This window comes from Salmo salar, chromosome 12, assembly GCF_965601325.2.
Source record: "Salmo salar chromosome 12, fSalSal1, whole genome shotgun sequence".
Lineage (NCBI taxonomy): Eukaryota > Metazoa > Chordata > Actinopteri > Salmoniformes > Salmonidae > Salmo > Salmo salar.
The window spans coordinates 48,568,255-48,583,794 of record NC_138302.1 but is presented as its reverse complement, the minus strand read 5'-3'; the positions used below and the strand labels follow the sequence as shown (position 1 = coordinate 48,583,794).

Below are 15,540 nucleotides of genomic sequence, written 5' to 3'. Positions count from 1 at the left end.
ACGTACTTTAGTGCGAAAAGTGAAAATCAATCCCAGAACAACAGCAAAGGACCTTGTGAAGATGCTGGAGGAGACAGGTACAAAGGATCTATATAAACAGTTAAACAAGTCCTATATCGACATAACCTGAAAGGCCGCTCAGCAAGGAAGAAGCCACTGCTCCAAAAGCGCCATAAAAAAGCCAGACTAGAGTTTGCAACTGCACATGGGGACAAAGGTAGTACTTTTTGGAGAAATATCCTCTGGTCTGATGAAACAAAAATAGAACTGTTTGGCCATAATGACCATCGTTATGTTTAGAGGAAAAAGGGGGAAGCTTGCAAGCCGAAGAACACCATCCCAACCGTGAAGCACGGGGGTGGCAGCATCATGCTGTGGGGGTGCTTTGCTGCAGGAGGGACTGGTGCACTTCACAAAATAGGTGGCATCATGAGGAAAGAAAACTATGTGGATATATTGAAGCAACATCTCTAGACATCAGTCAGGAAGTTGAAGCTTGGTCGCAAACGGGTCTTCCAAATGGACAATGACCCCAAGTATACTAGCAAGCAAAATTGTGGCAAAATGGCTTAAGGACAACAAAGTGAAGGTATTGGAGTGGCCATCACAAAGCCCTGACCTCAATCCTATAGAAAATGTGTATGCAGAACTGAAAAAGCGTGTGCGAGCAAGGAGGCCTACAAACCTGACTCAGTTACACCAGCTCTGTCAGGAGAAATGGGCCAAAATTCACCCAACGTATTGTGGGAAGCTTGTGGAAGGCTACCCGAAACGTTTGACCCAAGTTAAACAATTTAAAGGCAATGCTACCAAATACTAATTGAGTGTATGTAAACTTCTGACCCACTGGAAATGTGATGAAAGAAATAAAAGCTGAAATAAGTCATTCTCTCTAATGTTATTCTGACATTTCACTTTTTTTAAATAAAATTGTGAAAAACTGTGTTTAAATGTATTTGGCTATGGTGTATGTAAACTTCCAACTTCAACTGTAAATATGTTTTTGATTAAATATGCAACAATTTCTAAATACCTGTTTTCACTTTGTCATTGTGGGGTATTGTGTTTATAATGAGGAACATGTTTTATTTAATACATTGTAGAATCTGGCTGCAACGTAACAAAATGTGGAAAAAGTCAAGGGGTCTGAATTCTTTCCGAATGCGCTGTATATACGTTTTGCTATGTTTTGAAATGAATTCTGACAGTGGTGATACATTTTTATTGTAATGCTAGGTTTAATTAGACTACTGTTTTAGAGCTTCATTATCTGGCAGAGTGCCATTTGATGAATTCTATTGAACTTCAAAGACTAACGACTTTGAATGACTAATTAGATTAAATCGCCAATTGCGCCGTAAAGGCCCAGTTAAGGAGCCCCATGCGGCTCCATAGCCGAGGTTATAGATTTATTTGATTTCAAACACAATACAACCACACGTGGATAATGCATTTAAAATCTTTGAGGATGACACAAAAGTTTGAAAACGTATTTCCATTATGGTTCTCTAAATGGTTAAACATTTTACAAACATAAACATAGTAGGCTAGGCATACTTGGGTTATACATATTACATAGAACAAAACGAAGGATAGGACAACATTGTCATTGGTTAGAGCAAGACTCCCTCAGTGGATCAGCTTTCTCAGACTCCTAAACTGATGATGGTGATGCCAGATGACGACCCCCGTATAGGTTGACTCTTGATGGAAATGGAAAACTGCTGTTATTTTTCTTGAAGACTATTGAAAGGTAGTAGAATGGCAGAGTGACTTGCAAAAAAACATTGTGCTTCATTTTCATTTGCGAAAACAAGTGACAGAATTGTTCACAAGCATTCGAAAAATAAGTTTGAAATATCAGTGCAATAAAACATTGTTCAGTCATGTCGTAAGCTCTGCTATGGTAGCTGGACGAATCAATATGCTAAACTTTTCAATACCGACATTAGCATCAGTCCGTTGTTTCAGTCAGGTTGCAAGAGTGTAAAAAAATATATATATACTTAGAATGTAACACTTGGATAGACTTACTCAACATTGGGTTGCTGAGCTAACAATGTGCACTCTTTGATACCCGGGGGAGACGATACTCCTGCTAAGGATGTTACAGCATTCTTCACTGTTGTGTACCCTACAAAAGAAGAAACAGATAAGTTCCTAGATCTAACTGCATTTCAGATCACGTTGAAAATAACATTTCTATTTTTACTGCATATTGATAGACTGAAGTTTGAGTTATACCTTTTCAAACAGAGCTCCCTGTCTATTTGCTCCAGTGATTTCCCTTTGGTCTCTGGTAACATGAAGTAAAAGAACACCACCGCTCCCACTCCAATCAGCCCATAAGAAAGGAATGTCCCAGACAAACCAATTACATCTGGTGACGAAACATAATCAACTTAATTGCCAGGTAGATACTTTTTAAATAAAGATACTGCACTGCATTCTAGGTTGAGCGCCATAGAAGGAATATAGTTCAATCTTTGAAGATTGAACTAGCATCCTAGTGTTTTAGCATGCTCCTATCTTCCTACATCTTCCATTGCTCGTAATACCAACACATACAGTACCTGTCAAAAGTTTGGACACACCTACTCATTCAAGTGTTTTTCTTTCTTTTTAGTATTTTCTACATTGTAGAATAATAGTGACGACATCAAAACGATGAAATAACACATGTGGAATCATGTAGTAACCAAAAAAGAGTTGAACAAATCAAAATATTTTTTACATTTTAGATTCTTCAAAGTAGCCACCCTTTGCCTTGATGACAGCTTTGCACACGCTTGGCATTCTCTCAACCAGCTTCACCTGGAATGACTTCCCACATATGCTGAGCACTTGTTGGCTGATTTTCCTTCACTCTGCGGTCCAACTCATCCCAAACCATCTCAATTGGGTTGAGGTCGAGTGATTGTGGAGGCCAGGTCATCTGATGCCGCACTCCATCACTCTCCTTCTTGGTGAAATAGACCTTACACAGCCTGGAGGTGTGTTGGGTCACTGTCCTCATATCAAATCAAATTGGTTAGCAGATGTTATTGTGAGTGTAGCGAAATGCTTCTAGATCCGACAGTGCAGCAGTATCTAACAGGTAATAGCTTACAATTCCACAACAAAACCTAATACACACAATCTAGTAAAGGAATGGGATGAGAATATATAAGTATAAAATATATGGATGAGAAGTGACAGAGCGGCTAAGATACAATAGATAGTAAAGAATAGATAGTGAAGGATATAGTATACAGCATATACATATGAGATGAGTAATGTGAAATATGTAAACACTCTTAAAGTGGCATTATTAAAGTGACTAGCGTGCCATTTATAAAAGTGGCCAATGATATGAAGTATGTAGGTAGGCAGCCACCTCTCTGTGCTAGCTGTTTAACAATCTGATTGCCTTGAGATAGAAGCTGTTTTACAATCTCTCTGTCCCAGGTTTGATGCACCTGTACTGACCTCGTCTTCTGGATGATAGTGGGGTGAACAGGTAGTGGTTCGGGTGGTTGTTGTCCTTGATGATCTTTTTTGCCTTCCTGTGACATTGGGTGTTGTAGGTGTCCTGGAGGGCAGGTAGTTTGTCCCCGGTAATGCATTGTGCAGACCGCACCACCCTCTGGAGAGCCCTGCGGTTGTGGGCGGTGCAGTTGCCGGTTTTAATTTTTTTATTTCACCTTTATTTAACCGGGTAGGCCAGTTGAGAACAAGTTCTCATTTACAACTGCGACCTGGCCAAGATAAAGACAAGCCGTACTGGGCGGTGATACAGCCCGACAGGATGCTCTCAATTGTGCACCTGTAAATGTTAGTGAGGGTTTGCGCATTGCGGAAGTTAGAGTAGCAGTGGTCGAGTGTGTTACTCGCTCGTGTTCTGCAATAGATATGCTGATAGAATTTAGGTAACCTTGTTCTCAGATTAGCTTTGTTAAAATCCCCAGCTACAATAAATGCAGCCTCAGGATATATGGCCTCCAGTTTGCATAAAGTCCAGTGAAGTTCCTTGATGGCAGTCTTGGTATCCGCTTGCGACGATAACCGAGGAGAGTTCTCTTGGGAGATAATATGGTCGGCATTTGATTGTGAGGAATTCTAGGTCAGGTAAATAAAAGGACTTTAGTTATTTTATGTTGTTACAATTACACCATGCATCGTTAGTCATGAAACATACAACCCCGCCCTTCTTCTTACCAGAGAGATGTTTGTTCCTGTCAGCGCGATGCACTGAAAATCCCGTTGGCTGTACAGACTCCGACAGCATGTCCCCAGCTAATCATGTATCCATGTAACAGAGTATGTTACAATCCCGGATATCTCTTTGGAAAGCAACCCTTGCCCTAATTTTGTTGACTTTGTTAACTAGGGAATGGACATTAGCAAGTAATATAAAAAATAAGCGGTGGGTGGTGTGCGCGCATCCGAAGCCTCACTAGAAGAGCGCTCCGGCATCCTCTCCTCCGACTGCATTGTTTTGGGTCGGCCTCGGGAATCAGTTCAAATGCCCTGGGAGGTGCAGACTAAGGATCCGCTTTGGGACAGTCGTATTCCTGGTCATAGTGCTGGTTGTGCTGGTAAGTTGATGTCTCTGATATCTAATAGTTCTTCCCGGCTATATGTAATAACACTTGAGGTTTTCTGGGCTAACAATGTAAGAAATAATACATAAAAAACAAAATACTGCACAGTTTCCTAAGGACTTGAAGCGAAGCTGCCATCTCTATCGGTGCCATAGTCTTTCCTGTTGGAAAACAAATGATAGTCCCACTAATTGCAAACCAGATGGGATGGCGTATCGCTGCAGAATGCTGTGGTAGCCATGCTGGTTAAGTGTGCCTTGAATTCTAAATAAATCACTGACAGTGTCACCAGCAAAGCACCCCCACTCCATCACACCACCTACATGCGTCACGGTGGGAACCACACATGCGGAGATCATCTGTTCACCTACTCTGTGTTTTACAAAGACGGCGGTTGGAACCAAAAATCTCTAATTTGGACTCATCAGACCAAAGGACAGATTTCCACTGGTCTAATGTCCATTGCTCGTGTTTCTTGGCCCAAGCAAGTCTCTTCTTCTTATTGGTGTTCTTTAGTAGTGGTTTCCTTGCAACAATTCGACCATGAAGCCCTGATTCACGAAGTCTCCTCTGAAAAGTTGATGTTGAGATGTGTTTGTTACTTGAACTCTGTGAAGCATTTATTTGGGCTGCAATTTCTGAGGCTGGTAACTCTAATGAACTTATCCTCTGCAGCAAAAGTAACTCTGTGTCTTCCTTTCCTGTGGCAGTCCTCATGAGAGCCAGTTTCATCATAGCGCTTGATGGTTTTTGCGACTGCACTTGAAGAAACGTTCAAAGTTCTTGAAATTTTCCGAATGTACTTTCCTTCATGTCTTAAAGTAATGATGGACTGTCGTTTCTCTTTGCTTATTTGAGCTGTTCTTGCCATAATATGGACTTGGTCTATTACCAAATAGGGCTATCTTCTGTATACCACCCCTACCTTGTCACAACACAACTGATTGGCTCAAACGCATTAAGGAAAGATATTCCACAAATGAACTTTTAACAAGGCACACTTGTTAATTGAAATGCATTCCAGGTGATTACCTCATGAAGATGGTTGAGAGAATGCTAAGAGTGTGTAAAGCTGTCATCAAGGAAAAGGGTGGCTACTTTGAAGAATCTCAAATATAAAATATATTTTGATTTGTTTAACCCTTGAATGAGTACGTGTGTCCAAACTTTTGACTGGCACTATATACTGTACATTCGGAAAGTATTCAGACCCCTTGACTTTTTCCACATTTTGTTACGTTACAGCCATATTCTAAAATTGATTAAATATTTTTTCCCCTCATCAGTCTACACACAATACCCCATAATGACAAAGCGAAAACAGGTTTTTAGAATTGTTGCACATTTATTAAAAATAACATTTTTAAATACCTTATTTACATAAGTATTCAGACCCTTTGCTATGAGACTCGAAATTGAGCTCAGGTGCAAACCTGTTTTCGCTTTGTCATTATGGGGTATTGTTTGTAGACTGATGAGGGGAAAAAATCTTTAATCAATTTTAGAATATGGCTGTAACGTAACAAAATGTGGAAAAAGGTCAAGGGGTCTGAATACTTTCCGAATGCACTGTAGCAAACCAGACTTGATTGAATGTGAATTCATAGAGGTAGACACTTACTGATGACATTCAAGAAGGAGAATGTGACAATTAAGTTGGCAGCCCAGTTGAAGCAGTTGGTGAAGGCAAACGCTCGCCCTCTGACCGTAGCAGGAAATATTTCACTCAAAATGAGCCAGGTCACTATGCAACGGAAAATTCACAAACATTAACCTCTAGTCATTCACAAGACAACTCCATATGATTGTCAAAAGCAAGTTCTAGCTAAGCTTAACAATAATCTTGTGGCCCCACATTTAGATAATTTGCCAGAAAATACGATAATTATGAATAATCCTAGGAGAAAGTACTTACTTGGTCCAAATCCAACTGAGTATGCACTGACGACTGCCATCATACAGAGTAAAATGATCCAGTTCACCACTCCATTGTGGACTGCTGGAGAAGCCACTGGCATCAAAGTACCTAAGGATCTCTCAGCATCGTAAGCGATATGCCTTACTTCGGTCATATCGTGACGTCCAAGGCGTTGACTGACAGAAATGTCAAAGCTTGATTGATTTCCCACCGATAGCTGTGAAAGGGGTGTGCTGTTATTGATATAATCCCCAGCATTACAGGGCGTCTTGGTGTTGACCACTGAACGCCCGCTCAAAAGTCCTATGGTGATCAAACACACGGACATTACTGTACATCCACCAATGAGCAGAGGCCTCCTGCCAACCCTATCGGCAAACACCATGGAGACCAAGGTGGCGATCACCTTGACTACCCCCAAGCCCAAGGACGCCAGCACTGCCGAGGCATTGCTCTTGAAGCCCACTGAATGAAAGATGGTTGAGGAGTAGAAGAGCACATTGGGCTGACCTGTGAACTGTTGAAAGATCACCAAGCCTAGCGCAATGGTAGTCCTGGTCCTCATGTTGTCCTTCTGTTGAAAGAGGTGCAGAAAGCTGTACTGTGGATTATCGAGTATGTTGGAAACATGTGCCGAATTCTCCACTTTGTGATTCTCAATGGAGTGAATAAGACCTCTTTGGCTTTGAGCACCTGCCCTTTGGCCAGCTGCAGGTGTTCCGGCATTGGACGGGAGAAACCAAATGGAGACAAACTGAGCCAAAGTAGGCACGATGGCTAACCCAAACATATACTTCCATCCCTGCCTGGCATCGGACAGGATATAGTTTATGGCGTAAGCTCCCAGGATGCCCACGGTGATACCAACTTCGTACAGAGTCACCAAAAAACCTCTGTGCTTGGGTGTGACCATCTCCGATACAAAGATACAGCAGGACATGGAGGAGATGCACATGGCGAAGCCCACCGTGATTCTGCCCACCACCAGTGCCAAGTAAGAGTTGCTGACCAGAATCAAACTCCCGGCCAGGATGAGGACGTTGCTGTGGAGGATGGAGTTCCTCCGGCCGTAGCGGTCAATCAGCCACCCACCGACCAGGGAGGCCAGCAAGGCCCCGATCAGAAGGGCACTGACCACAGCCTCCTGCTGGACACAAGTGAGTCGGAACTCGGCCTGGAGCTGGAGGAGAGCCCCGGAGATAATCCCCAGCTCGTAGCCAAAGACCAGGCCACCAAGCGTGGACACCACACTGGAGAGGGCCAGGGTGGAGCAACCTAGGGAAGAAGAAAAAGGTTTGGAGTATATAAGTATACAATTCATTATGTGAGTATAGGATTCATTTTGTTAACATTTGAATGATTCTTGGATGATGTGATACAATTGATAATGGTTTCCACAGAAGGTAAAAAATATTAAGGTGCAACACTATGTAATCATTTGTGTCTATTTTCATATTACTGTATGTGTGCCTATATAGAGGACATTTAGTAAAGCAGCTAAGAAATTTGCTTATCATACATATTCTGTCCCATAGAAGAAACATGAACTATTCAAAGGTATGCTCATGTTTGGAGAAAGGACATTAACAATTGATTATGTTCCTCATGTCCAGGTATACATGTTTTATATGCAATATCTATTTCTGATTAATCTAGCAAAACTCCAGGATAATAATTGTAAACTCTACAAAGTGGTGTCGTCACTGATGATAACGTTTTTTTTTTTTTTTTACAGTTCTGCATATGCATAAGTATTGCAATGGATAAGTATTGCATACATGTACTGTTAGGCCTACTGTACATCTACATTATTTTAGTTGTTAGTGGTTGTATATTCAGGCAAAAAATGTTGTATGTATTTTCTATGCCACATGGTTTTACTTCATGAAGGGGTTTTATATATATACATCATTGGGTTTTATGCACATCCAATGAAATAACAGGAGCTGGACAGTAGAACATAGTGGCAATGTGCAAATATTTCACCTGGATTTTACAATTAGTGGTCCCATAAATTATTCTGTGTCATTTCATAACAGCTTGCCTTGATGTTGTAAGATAATTAGGTTGAAATAATCAAAATAACTTACCCATAATATTGAGTTGCTATTCCTTCAACTAAAAACACATTTCAGTTAAAGCCAGGCTCAGTCCATGTTGACATTTCTCGACTCTAAAACAGAAGCAAAAATAATCCATGAAACATAAAAAATGATGTTTATAAATAGAGAAATAAAACGTTTATGACCTCGCGCGCCCAAAAGGAGACGTCCTACGACGCATGAACAAGACAGCGAGCGCAAGAGGCGGCACAGCTCTGTAGTCATGACAACTCCCTGTTTATACCACTGATTTCATTAGACAAGACCACTTGAGATTACCTCAACAACATGCACTCTGGCCGTTAATCAGATATTGCTCGTTTTCTCTGTTTGGAAAAAGCACCTTATGCACTGGTAGCAAATGTAATATCCCTTGCAAATAGGCTGCAGAGAGGAGACGACAATGCATTGATGAATTTAACATGTCCTTTCAAAATACTGCAGCAGCGTTGTTTCAATTAGAATAACGGTAATACATTAAGTACAAGTCCTTTTTATCTATTATATCCCATCTATTCTATTTAATGTACAGTATAATAATATTATATTCCATTCCATTATATTCTGTCACCATCCAAAGACCAGTTTTATTGCATGCTCAAAACAAACAGGCCTATATTGTTCATACTAATGGCTATATGGAAAATAAGAAATACATTGAAGGTACAAAAGACATATGATATTCACCACTATTTTACCTGTTGCCATTGTTGATGCGCTTATCAGTAAAACACCAGTATGTTTTATCTTTATCATATCAGAAATGTAAAATAAATTATTGCTTGATTGTACATTTTTGGACGGTAGGCACCCTTGCTATCATGGAATACCGTTATTGAACGTTTGCATATTAATAGGCTAAAGCACAGATACAGACTAGACAGTAGACTACATACACTACCCTTACCAACATTGGTTGAAAGTTAAAATCAAAGAAGAAACGACGAATTAAAACAAAGTTTAAGATTTCCCATCATGCGGATAGACTCTCAAAGGCAAGTATCCCGTTAAACTTCAGAGGACGCGCTCGAGTGCACTCATTTACGTAAGGCAATGACTAAGATGCTTTGTTTTTTGTATCCTTTTTGTAGTAAATTTGCTTACCATGTTGTTACAATGTTTCTGGTGAAGATGCATTTGGTTAACTTCGGAGCAACACAATGTATGACTTTACATCAGGAAGTTGAAGCTACGTGGCAGAGAAAAGCGTCTCAAATTGCAAGTCTCAAATTGCAAGAGAGTCCATTTCAAACTTTTGACACCAGGGGCCGACATCTCGACAACATTTAAAATATTCCAAGGAAATCCAACTCCTAATGAAACTTTTCCCATGCTTCACGTAGTGAAACTATCGAAAATTGTAGGCCCATACCATAGGCATAGCATTAATTTCGACTCATAAATAGATTAAGCCAATATGAATGACAACACGTATGGAAAAACGTAATGTGTGATAGTTATTTTACAAAGAATGTTATAAACCTCGCAGTAGGCTATCATTTGCCGTCGTGAATTATTCCTACAGATGTGATAGTGATAGCATCTGTGACCTGGCTGAATCTCCAGTCTTTAAATTTCGACAGTTGAAATATCCCTGTCAGTTTTACACCGAAACTAAGGGTGGCAGAACTTTTAAATACATGCAATTGTGCCACCTGTCTGCAAGCAGAAAAAAAAGTGATTTGTAAACATGGCTGTTGAGGCGAACAGCGTGGCCCTCCTGCAGTTTCTCAAGAAAATAGAACTGATGAAACAGGGTGCAAGAGCTCGTGTATATCGGGGACGTTTTTTGGCAAGCTGACCATTGTAAAATAAAGGTTTCCTAAATTGTATACCCGGTGCTGGATGAAAAACTCACACATCGCAGAACCATGCAAGAGATGCTCTCAATACTTCGCTGTTGAAAAGCTGTTGAGTGACTGCTGGGGATCTACATGGTTTCAAATCATGAAATAAATGGAAGTTGCAGAGCTGCACCGCACTGCAGAGGTGTTGCCGTGGTGTCTTTGTGAGCTGGACAACTGTGAAATACTTCCAAATTACAGGATGTTGATGATTGCAAAGTCTATATGATAAGTATTCTATCTTATTTATATGAGGTCATACATATCAAATAATATATTTAAGCAAAATGGCCCGAGGGATTGTGGTATATGGCCAATATACCACGGCTAAGGACTGTACCTGGATACAGCCCTTAACCGTGGTATTTTGGCCATATACACCAAAGTCCGAGGTGCCTTATTGCATTATAAACTGGTTACCAACGTAAAAATAATAAATGTTTTGTCATACCCGTGGTATACAGTGTCTAATATTAGTGTCTAATATTCCTCTCTCTCTCTCTCTCTCTCGGTTCCTCTCTCTCTCACCCTCTTTCTCTCTCTCCAGGCATATCTGCACCAGTCGTCTACTTTGTAGACTACACCTCCCACTGCATCTTTCTTGAAGACATTGTGGGCTACATAACCTTCAGAGACCACATCGCCTCCATGCAGCGCTCCTCCACCCAGAAAATCCTAGAGGACCGTCTGGAACAGCTCGCTAAGAAGATGGGTCGGATTCTGGCCAAAATGCATGGCGAGGACGTCGTCCATGGAGACTTGACCACGTCCAACGTGCTGCTGAAGGCTGGAGCTCAGAGTGGAGAGACAGAGCTGGTCTTTATTGACTTTGGCCTGAGCTACATATCGGCCTTGCCCGAGGACAAGGGAGTGGACGTGTACGTGCTGGAGAAAGGTTTCCTGAGCACCCACCCCAACACAGAGGTTCTGTTCGAGAAGCTGCTGAAGGCCTACGCAGCCTCGTCCAAGAAGCCCCTCGCCGTTGTCAATAAGCTTGACAAAGTTCGGGTGAGTGGGAGAAAGAGGTCGATGGTCTGTTAAAGGGAACCTATGAGATCGTTTGTACAAATGCATTTACAAGGACATGGCCCGTTTGGCACTGATTTGTTAAGTGTTCTATTTGATATTTAGATGGTAGCATATAGGCATAGACAGTGGAGAAGCTGTCGGTCCGACAATGTTATGTTACTACAAATATTTGTTATTGAAATAAAAGACCCTTGGCTTTATTTGTGCTTTTTCCTGACGTAACAATTTACACTATTCAGCAGACGCTTTCATCCAAAGTGACTCACAGTCATGCATTCTAAGGATGGGTGGTCCCCGGAATCAAACCCACTATTCTGGTGTTGCAAGCACTATGCTCTACCAACTGAGCTACAGAGGACCACTTCTTTCACTGGTTAATTCAATGTGATGAGAATCTAGAATGAGGTTCTTCATTCTGGTCCGACAATGATTTCTCAATCCCATTTCTATTGTGCCTTTCTGATGGCCCACAATCATATTCCTTGTTATGTAAGGAAGGCCTTACTTGGGATCTTTTATGAGCTTTCCTGTTTCAATTGGAGCTGGGAAATCACATGACTGAGATAGGCGTGTAAATGTTTACTTTCAGAATTGCTCTCCAGTCCTGTCACGGTAAACATCCCAACCAAACGTGAATCCCAATGAATAGCTGCTGGGATATTAACAATGTCATCACAATTATACTCATCCTTTGGGAGTGTAAAGGTATGTGGAAAAACGCTCAGTATTTTGATTGTCATTGCAATTTCACTAGGGTTTTCTTAGAAGTAACGCCATTGGGACAAAGGTCAAAGTCAACCCCACAAGCAAACAACGGTACTTGTCTTGGCTATGAAACAAGTTCAGTTTTCAGTTTTTTTTATTGTGGTATTACTAAATGTATGCGAAGACATCCTACAGTAGCTGTTGATGCTATGCATATGTTTTTATGGTGATATCTTAAAATACCTGCGAGCATAGTCCGCAGGACCCTCTCACAATACGTGTGTACCGGAATGGCTGTGTTCAATCCAGGCGGCACCTACAGTGTGAGCAGTCGATTCAATGTCCAGGCTACAGCCGCAGGGAGCGGAGAATCCATTGACAGTGCATTCGGAAGTATTCAGACCCACTGACTTTTTCCACATTTCATTACATTACAGCCTTATTCTAAGCAGGTTTTTAGAAATCTTAACAAATGTATTAAAATAAAAAATAAATAAAATATTTACATAAGTCGTTGTCCTGTTGGAAGGTGAACCTTCGCCCCAGTCTGAGATCCTGAGCGCTCTGGAGCAGGTTTTCAGCAAGGATCTCTCTGTACTTTGCTCCATTCATCTTTCCCTCGATCCTGACTAGTCTCCCAGTCACTGCAGCTGAAAAACATCCCCACAGCATGACGATGCTGCCACCAACATGCTTCACCGTAGGGATGGTGCCAGGTTTCCTCCAGATGTGACGCTTGGTATTCAGGCCAAAGAGTTCAATCTTGGTTTCATCAGACCAGAGAATCTTGTTTCTCATGGTCTGAGCGTCCTTTATGTTCTTTTTGGCAAACTCCAAGTGGGCTGCAATGTATGTGCCTTTTAACTGTGGGACCTTATATAGACAGGTGTGTGCATTTCCACATCATATCCAATCAATTGAATTTACCACAGGTGGACTCCAATCAAGTTGTAAAAACATCTCAGCGATGATCAATGGAAACAGGATGCACCTGAGCTCAATTTTGAGTCTCATAGCAAAGGGTCTGAATACTTATGTAAATAAGTTATTTTTGTTCTTTATTTGCAAAAATGTCTAAAAACCTGTTTTCGCTTTGTCATTATGGGGTATTGTGTGTAGATTGAGGAAGAAAAAATTAATATTTAATACATTTTAGAATAAGGCTGTAACATAACAAAATGTGGAAAAAGTCAAAGGGTCTGAATACTTAGACTTAGAATTAACACACTCTTTTCCCTTTTCACTTTCCCTCGTTCTTAAAAATGTCCAGAGTTCCTCAGATCCCAAAGGTGGAGAGGTTGCTGGTGCTATGCTGTCGGGTTCAGAAGTTCTACCCGGACAAAGTCCATCTCGAGTGGTCGAGAAACGATTGTGAGCAGGTGTATAGCATGTGGAGTAAAATCGAGATGACTATGACTCAGGAGGACAAGAGGGCGGTCTACACGTGCCGCGTGTATCACTCCAGTTTCTCTGGGCCAGTATACAAAGATGTTCTCGATCATATCAACACACAAGGTAACTAACTAATCAGAGACATGGTGGCCATTTTAGCTCTGGGTCACGAACTCGTTCGGCCCTGGGCCCACATTCTGGCACACAGGCCGCCCGTTTGAGACCCCTGTTTTAGTTACCTGTTTACAGTTATCTCACAAATGTATTCTGCCAATCAGAGCTTCGCTATATTGTGGTAATTGTCATAAAGATTGAGTGTAGATGAATTACAAGTTAGTGGGGAAGTCTTCATCCTGGAAATTGAATTCTACATGTTTGGTTTTCATAATGTTGGTCAAGAGAATGCATCAACAGAGACAGAATTTAATTGATGGAGCTGATATTCAAGATATATATTCAAGTGTCTTGTAACTTTTTAGAGCAAACGTAATGTGCCTCATCATGTTATGTTCACTAGGGCTTATCATAGCAAAACAAAAAGTCCAGCTACTCCCTCCCTGTTTCTGTAAATTCTCTTCCATTTTGTGCCTAATGAATAGGACCCATGTGTCTTCTTCAACAGGCACCCCTATGAATGTGATATTCATCAAGTGTGAGCCACTACGCTCAACCTCTATGTCCTGAACAAGTGTCGGTCAGCTGGTCTAAGGACGGACAGAGGGTCCCTGCTGGCCAGGTCTTCAACTCACCGCCAAGCCTGAACGTCAACAGCCTGTACTCTATGTGGAGCTTCCTCAAACCGAGTCCCACCACGGAGGACTACGTCTCAGAGTTCAGGTGCCGTGGAGAGAGTGTTCACACTGTCAGATATCATAGGCACATAATAATAATCATTTTGTGGGTGCTTATATTTGTCCTATTTCACGCATGTACAAGTGTGTATTATACCAATGTGTGAATAGGAAATGTTTTTTGTTTTTTTGTCCCCCTGAGACACCCTCGGAGAGTGCGGTCACAGCCCATAGGCCTAGTGTATACTCAAGTTGTACAACTGACACACTCAGGTTGTACAAAGCATTTGACACAATGGTTGTGATACAATAGTTGTGTGATGTCTGCAAAAACACCAGATGTATCACAACCATTGTGAAAATGGGTAGTACATCAGTTGTACAACCAGAGTGCTAAGGCATAGTCAAAGGATGTATAGAAGGATATTACCGCTAAAGTTTGTAGCATTATGTAGTTATTTTGATACGTTCAGTAGTTTGATGTCTTTATACTTGTTTTTGTTTATTTCATTCGGTCTATTCATCCTCAAAAGATGGGAAATGTTGACGTGAGTCTAAGTGCTGATAGATGATCTGAATGGCTAAACTGATCCTAGATCAGCACTTAATGAATACGGGCCCTGATCACTGAATAGATGTCCTGCTTTGTTGATAGAGAATTTCAGTCAGCGTTAGTTACTCGTAATTCTCTTGTTGCTAGACAGTCTATCATGGCATAAGGCGAGACCCAGATGCAGACACAGGAGGCAGATGGTTGGAATCTTACAATGTTTATTAATCCAAAAGGAGTAGGCAAGAGAATGGTCGTGGACAGGCAAAAGGTCAAAACCAGATCAGAGTCCAGGAGGTACAGAGTGGCAGACAGGCTCGTGGTCAAGGCAGGCAGAATGGTCAGGCAGGCGGGTACAGAGTCCAGAAACAGGCAAGGGTCAAAACCGGGAGAACGGAAAAACGCTGGTTGACTTGGGAAAACATACAAGACGAACTGGCACAGAGAGACAGGAAACACAGGGATAAATACACTGGGGAAAATCAGAGACACCTGGAGGGGGTGGAGACAATCACAAGGACAGGTGAAACAGATCAGGACGTGACACAGTCATAGTATGTAGTATATAGTATATGTAGTATATCTTTTTTATTTAACCTTGATTTAACTAAGCAAGTCAGTTAAGA

At 41.3% G+C, this 15,540-nt stretch overlaps 1 protein-coding gene, 1 long non-coding RNA gene and 1 pseudogene across 2 annotated transcripts; 2 read left to right on the top strand and 1 right to left on the bottom strand.

Moving 5' to 3' along the window:
* Positions 1-1,369: 1,369 nt before the first annotated feature.
* slc2a10 (solute carrier family 2 member 10) lies at positions 1,370-9,844 on the bottom strand. The gene is made up of 7 exons (XM_014132178.3): positions 9,708-9,844; positions 8,592-8,674; positions 6,499-7,776; positions 6,205-6,327; positions 2,245-2,380; positions 2,035-2,134; positions 1,370-1,701 (listed from the first exon to the last, which is right to left on the bottom strand). The coding sequence occupies exons 2-6, from the start codon at positions 8,593-8,595 to the stop codon at positions 2,035-2,037; spliced, it is 1,641 nt and encodes a 546-aa protein (XP_013987653.3). The 5' UTR covers positions 8,596-8,674; positions 9,708-9,844; the 3' UTR covers positions 1,370-1,701.
* A 449-nt stretch (positions 9,845-10,293) lies between these two features.
* Positions 10,294-11,657, top strand: LOC123725632 (EKC/KEOPS complex subunit TP53RK-like; annotated as a pseudogene).
* Positions 11,658-12,029: 372 nt separating this feature from the next.
* Positions 12,030-15,489, top strand: LOC106565265 (uncharacterized). The gene is made up of 3 exons (XR_006758172.2): positions 12,030-12,181; positions 13,452-13,696; positions 14,196-15,489. It is a non-coding gene; the product is annotated as an uncharacterized LOC106565265 (long non-coding RNA).
* Positions 15,490-15,540: the final 51 nt, after the last annotated feature.